Here is a 5,868-nt window from a genome sequence, read left to right on the forward strand (position 1 = left end):
GGTCTCGGAAAAAAAGACAAAATCGATGCTCCAAAATGTATCCAAAAACAGTTTTTTTGGAGCATGATTTTTTTTTTGCCGGGACCTCCACAAATGTCATTTCATTACGAAAATTGGTACGCATGTAGAAAAAACATCAAAGTTTCTTGACAAATAATTTCAGATTTTGTTGAATTGTTTTACTATTTTTTCTGATGTTACTGTTCATCCGTGATCACTGGTGACCGGGATCAATTCCTCCGTGTCCTATTAGTAGCTACTTTTATACAGCAGGCAAGTTAAGCAACAACGCCTGTCTGGTGCATAAATAGGCGGCGAGGGGACCTCACAAGGGCGCCGTCCTCCATAGCAGCACAGCACACCCACCCTCATCTTCAGCTCTGCCGAAGCACAAGCAGAAGCACCCACCCTCATCTTGGTCTCTCTATCCGTACGCCTCCCTCACCCCTCCCTTCACCGCCCGACACATGGAGGCGAACCAGGAGAAGGCTCCGGGGACTGCCACCGGCGGCGACGCCCCGAGGCCGGTGCGAGCGGTGTGCGTCTTCTGCGGCAGCAGGCCTGGCAACCGGCCGTCCTTCAGCGCGGCCGCCCTCGACCTCGGGAAGCAACTGGTGAGCTAGCTAGCCGTCAAGCTCTGCCCATGTGGTGCATGTCTCGCTAACTTGGTTCTCGACGGCGCACGTACGCATCCTTAATCCTTTTGCAGGTTGAGCGGCAGCTCGATCTCGTCTACGGCGGCGGCAGCGGCGGCCTGATGGGCCTCGTGTCCAAGGCCGTCCACGACGGCGGCCGCCACGTCCTCGGGTAAAGTCCTACACTGCGCATCTACAGTGCCTCTCACTCTCTGAGATACTAGCTTCCATGGTGGAACTATAGCTTGCAGTTTTGCCATAAATAATCGTCTGGCTGGCTGCTCCTGTGTGCAGGGTCATCCCTAGTGCTCTCCTGCCGGAAGAGGTAGTGCATGCGCGAATCTCTTCTGCCACCGTACACACATACATGTCCTGCTCTCCCTGCATTATCTGCATGAACGAAATGCATGCATGTTCCTGATTATTTTAACTTCTAGTAATATACTATGATATATGAAACGTGTTTTTGAATGTGCGTACGAGTCTTTCCTAGGTGTCAGGGGAGACGTTGGGAGAGGTGAAAGTGGTCAGGGACATGCATGAGCGCAAGTCAGAAATGGCAAAACACTCGGACGCCTTCATCGCCCTGCCAGGTCACAGACTGTCACTGATCTTAGCCACTGCGTGCTACTCATGCGTGTGTGCGTGTGTGTGTGTGTGTGTGTGTGTGTGTGTGTGTGTGTGTGTGTGTGTGTGTGTGTGTGTGTGTGTGTGTGTGTGTGTGTGTGTTGAGTTTCTTGGAAAATGTTGGTAATGTGTGAAGTTAGCCAAACGTTCAAGGTCGATACATGGAGTAATCAAGAATCTTAGAAGGCGGGTTAATGAGTTCTTGCGTTGCTGCTCATTGCTTGTGTAACGTACGTACGTGCAGGCGGATATGGGACGATCGAAGAGCTGCTGGAGATCATAACGTGGGCGCAGCTGGGGATCCATAACAAACCTGTAAGCTTGTCGCATTTAACTGCCATTCTGCATTCTTCCTACATAATGTATGTGCCGGGGCCAGTGATTGGTTAGGCAGATACTAGTGGTGTATACATATGTATACGTAGGCCCTCGTGCCCTAATCCTCACGCCGTTCCTGCTAGCTCAACGAAAACGATGTGTAACTAATGGCAACTTACGTGCGGTTGGTGATGATGTCTCGTTGCATTAGGTGGGGCTGCTCAACGTGGACGGCTACTACAACAGCCTGCTTTCGCTGTTCGACAAGGGCGTCGAGGAGGGCTTCATCGACGACGCGGCGCGCAACATCTTCGTCCTCGCCGACAACGCCTCCGAGCTGCTCACCAAGCTCACGGCCCATCTTGACGACGCCGGCGGCAGCGACGACCGCAACGGCATGGCAGCCGCCGGCGTCAAGAGGAAAAGAGGCTAGCTGACTAGCTAGCGAGCAGCAGGTCCCTGCCCTTCGTCGTGTAGCTTCGTCTTCGTCAAGCTTACTAAGTTCTATCTATTGCTAGCTCTTATTAAATAAATAATCTTCTTCATGCATGTAATATCGAGCGTTCCCTAACCCTAATATTCCGTGGCAAGCACAAAGTATGCATGCTTCAATGCTCCGTAATTAAGCACAAGTGTACAAGCGTACGGGTGCTGGAGTTGTACCTTGCAGCGCAGCAATCGTACCATCGCGTTGTACTCTTCCCACCTAATATTTTATGTCTTCTGGCTACGATATTAATGTGCACAGTCATGTCAGCAGCACACAGCGCACTCGTTTCGTACCACGTACACCTAGTACAGCTTGCCGTGCGTCTCGCAAAATGAAAGCAAAAGATAGGCGCGAACCATTTATACCCTCTCACATGGACCCACAAGCTTCTGAGCATCTACAACCATGGTTGCCTAATCTGGTGCACTGCACTTGGGGCCCACGCAGAGGTAGATCATGGCAACGTAGAAATATAGAGCACAATCGGGCACAGATCAACATAGCACCCAAAAGGCATAGTTCAACATTCCACACAAAAGGCACAGTTCACGTAGGGCATAGTTCTTAGGACACTGTTCATCACACCCAAAAGAGACAGTTGGCCAGATATATTACTAGATACTCCCTTCGTTTCTTTTTAGTCTACATATAAGATTTGGTCAAAGTCAAACTTTGTTAACTTTGACTAAGTTTATAAACATGTCAAGATTCACAATATGAAATCAATATTGTTAGATGCATCCTGAAATTAATTTTCAAACCATATAACTTTAATATTGTAGATGTTGATATTTTTTCCTAAAAAGTTGGTCAAACTTTACAAATTTTGACTTTGACCAAATCTTATATAAAGACTAAAAAGAAACAGAGGGAGTACTCCCTAATTTAGCTAGAGGAGGTGAGGAGGCGGAAATCACCATTTCTTAGCTGGGCCCTTGGCCTTGATGTCACCGGAGCGGCGGTACATCTCTTTCGTGTAGGCGTCCGCAACGGGAGGATCATCGTCGTTCTTGTCCGTGCTGGTGGTGCCGTTGTTCGACGTCGAGTAGATGTAGCCGGAGAAGAGGCGGATGGCGCGAGCTTGCTCCTTCGTGTGGCATGCCGGCTTGGCCTTGGCGGTCTCCTTCTCCCTCGCGAGGGGCTCCGACGCCTCGATCCTGAGCGGGAGCGCCTTCACATTCTTCCGCAGGAGGCGCAGATCATCCTTCTCTGCTGAGGTAAATGAACGGCGCATAACCTTATGGAGGAGCTACTCCTCCGGATCGACAAGGATGGAGCAGGCGTGTCGACGGGAAAGGTGGGCCTCTACCTCCCTCTGCGTGTCCCACTGCCGCTCACGGTGGGCGGCCTTCACCTCCGACTCCGCCATCTGCATCCTTTCAGTATCCAAGGGCACGAGCACCTAACGCTTCCCAGGAGTAGCTGGCGCCAGAGGGAAAGGGGAGAGGGCCGCCCTCCTCCAGATCAGGAGCAGTGCAAAGCAGGATGGGCGAGCACGTTAGGTCACATAGCCGCGGCGGGACCGGGAGGAGCTGGCGGAAGACGGCGGGGCTCGAGCTTCCTCCAGTGTCTAGTCGCGACCTCTCGATGGCGATGCAGAGCGTGAACTCCTCGCCGTCTGGTGAGTCGCTGCCGGAGCCAGAGTCCTCCTCCATCACGAGGGCGTCCCATTCCATGGGATTAGACTCATTGTCGGAGTCATCGCCGGACCTGGCCCAAGTACTGGTAGAGGGGACGGGAGAGATTAGGGAGAGAAAGGGGAGCAGAGAAGGCAAGAGGACTAGGAGGAGTAGGGTTTGACTAAGGTTCTGAGGACGGCGGTGGGTTTTGTGGGGACAATGGTGGGGGTGTCATGGGCCATAGAGGTCCAGTCCGACGTGGCAGCGGTGTCCGGGCATGAATAATAAACATTTATCATGATATAAGGAAATAAATAATAACTTTATTATTGCCTCTAGGGCATATTTCCTTCAGTCTCCCACTTGCACTAGAATCAATAATCTAGTTCACATCGCTATGTGATTAACACCAATAGTTCACATCTTTATGTGATTGGTTCGCATCTCCATGTGACTAACACCCAAAGGGTTTACTAGATTCAATAATCTAGTTCACATTGCTATGTGATCAACACCCAAAGAGTGATCATGTTTTGCTTGTGAGAGAAATTTAGTCAACGGGCCTGCCAAATTCAGATCCGTATGTATTTTGCAAAATTCTATGTCTACAATGCTCTGCACAGAGCTACTCTAGCTAATTGCTCCCACTTTCAATATGTATCCAGATTGAGACTTAGAATCATCTGGATCAGTGTCAAAAACTTGCATCGACGTAACCCTTTACGACGAACCTTTTTGTCACGTCCATAATCGAGAAACATATCCTTATTTCACTAAGGATAATTCTAACCGCTGTCCAGTGATCTACTCCTAGATCACTATTGTACTCCCTTGCCAAATCAGTGCAGGGTATACAATAGATTTGGTACACAGCATGACATACTTTATAGAACCTATGGACAAGGCATAGGGAATAATTTCCATTCTCTTTCTATCTTCTGCCGTGGTCGGGCTTTGAGTCTTACTCAACTTCACACCTTGTAATACAGGCAAGAACTCTTTCTTTGACTGCTCCATTTTGAACTACATCAAAATCTTGTCAAGGTATGTACTCATTGAAAAAACTTATCAAGCGTCTTGATCTATCTCTATAGATCTTGAAGCTCAATATGTAAGTAGCTTCACCGAAGTCTTTCTTTGAAAAACTCCTTTCAAACACTCCTTTATGCTTTGCAGAATAATTCTGACAGACTTTCAGAAATGTTATTTCCGATCAACAATATGTCATTCACATATACTTATCAGAAATGTTGTAGTGCTCCCACTCACTTTCTTGTAAATACAGACTTCACCGCAAGTCTGTATAAAACTATATGCTTTGATCAACTTATCAAAGCGTATATTCCAACTCCGAGATGCTTGCACCAGTCCATAAATGGATCGCTGGAGCTTGCATATTTTGTTAGCACCTTTAGGATTGACAAAACCATCTTGTTGCATCACATACAACTCTTCTTTAATAAATCCATTAAGGAATGCAGTTTTGTTTATCCATTTGCCAGATTTCATAAAATGCGGCAATTGCTAACATGATTCTGACAGACTTAAGCATAGATACGAGTGAGAAACTCTCATCGTAGTCAACACCTTGAACTTGTTGAAAACCTTTTGCGACAATTCTAGCTTTGTAGATAGTAACACTACTATCCGTGTCCGTCTTCCTCTTGAAGATCCATTTATTATCAATGGCTTGCCGATCCTCGGGCAAGTCCACCAAAGTCCACACTTTGTTCTCATACATGGATCCTATCTCAGATTTCATGGCCTCAAGCCAGTTATCGGAATCTGGGCTCATCATCGCTTTCCTCATAGTTCGCAAGTTCGTCATGGTCTAGTAACATGACTTCCAGAACAGGATTACCGTACCACTCTGGTGCGGATCTCTCTCTGGTTTACCTACGAGATTCGGTAGTAACTTGATCTGAAGTTTCATGATCATCATCATTAGCTTCCTCACTAATTGGTGTAGGTGTCACAGAAACCAGTTTCTGTGATGTACTACTTTCCAATAAGGGAGAAGGTACAATTACCTTATCAAGTTCTACTTTCCTCCCACTCACTTCTTTCGAGAGAAACTTCTTCTCTAGAAAGTATCCATTCTCAGCAACGAATGTCTTGCCTTCGGATCTGTGATAGAAGGTGTACCCAACTGTCTCCTTTGGGTATCCTATGAAGACAC

General features: G+C 47.8%; 1 protein-coding gene across 1 annotated transcript; it reads left to right on the plus strand.

Moving 5' to 3' along the window:
- The first annotated feature begins 330 nt into the window (after positions 1-330).
- On the plus strand, positions 331-2,276 carry LOC123082392 (probable cytokinin riboside 5'-monophosphate phosphoribohydrolase LOG4). The gene is made up of 6 exons (XM_044504733.1): positions 331-614; positions 710-807; positions 930-960; positions 1,129-1,228; positions 1,507-1,577; positions 1,792-2,276. The coding sequence occupies exons 1-6, from the start codon at positions 468-470 to the stop codon at positions 2,011-2,013; spliced, it is 669 nt and encodes a 222-aa protein (XP_044360668.1). The 5' UTR covers positions 331-467; the 3' UTR covers positions 2,014-2,276.
- Positions 2,277-5,868: the final 3,592 nt, after the last annotated feature.

The sequence above is a fragment of the Triticum aestivum genome, chromosome 4A (assembly GCF_018294505.1).
Source record: "Triticum aestivum cultivar Chinese Spring chromosome 4A, IWGSC CS RefSeq v2.1, whole genome shotgun sequence".
NCBI classification, from domain to species: Eukaryota; Viridiplantae; Streptophyta; class Magnoliopsida; order Poales; family Poaceae; genus Triticum; species Triticum aestivum.

What these genes read in the sequence shown, in the direction of transcription:
- LOC123082392 (XM_044504733.1), top strand. Translation starts at nt 468, where the DNA reads ATGGAGGCGAACCAGGAGAAGGCTCCGGGGACTGCCACCGGCGGCGAC. An exon ending in TCGACCTCGGGAAGCAACTG is followed by an intron (nt 615 to 709) that starts GTGAGCTAGCTA and finishes ATCCTTTTGCAG; the next exon opens with GTTGAGCGGCAGCTCGATCT. An exon ending in TGGGGATCCATAACAAACCT is followed by an intron (nt 1,578 to 1,791) that starts GTAAGCTTGTCG and finishes TCGTTGCATTAG; the next exon opens with GTGGGGCTGCTCAACGTGGA.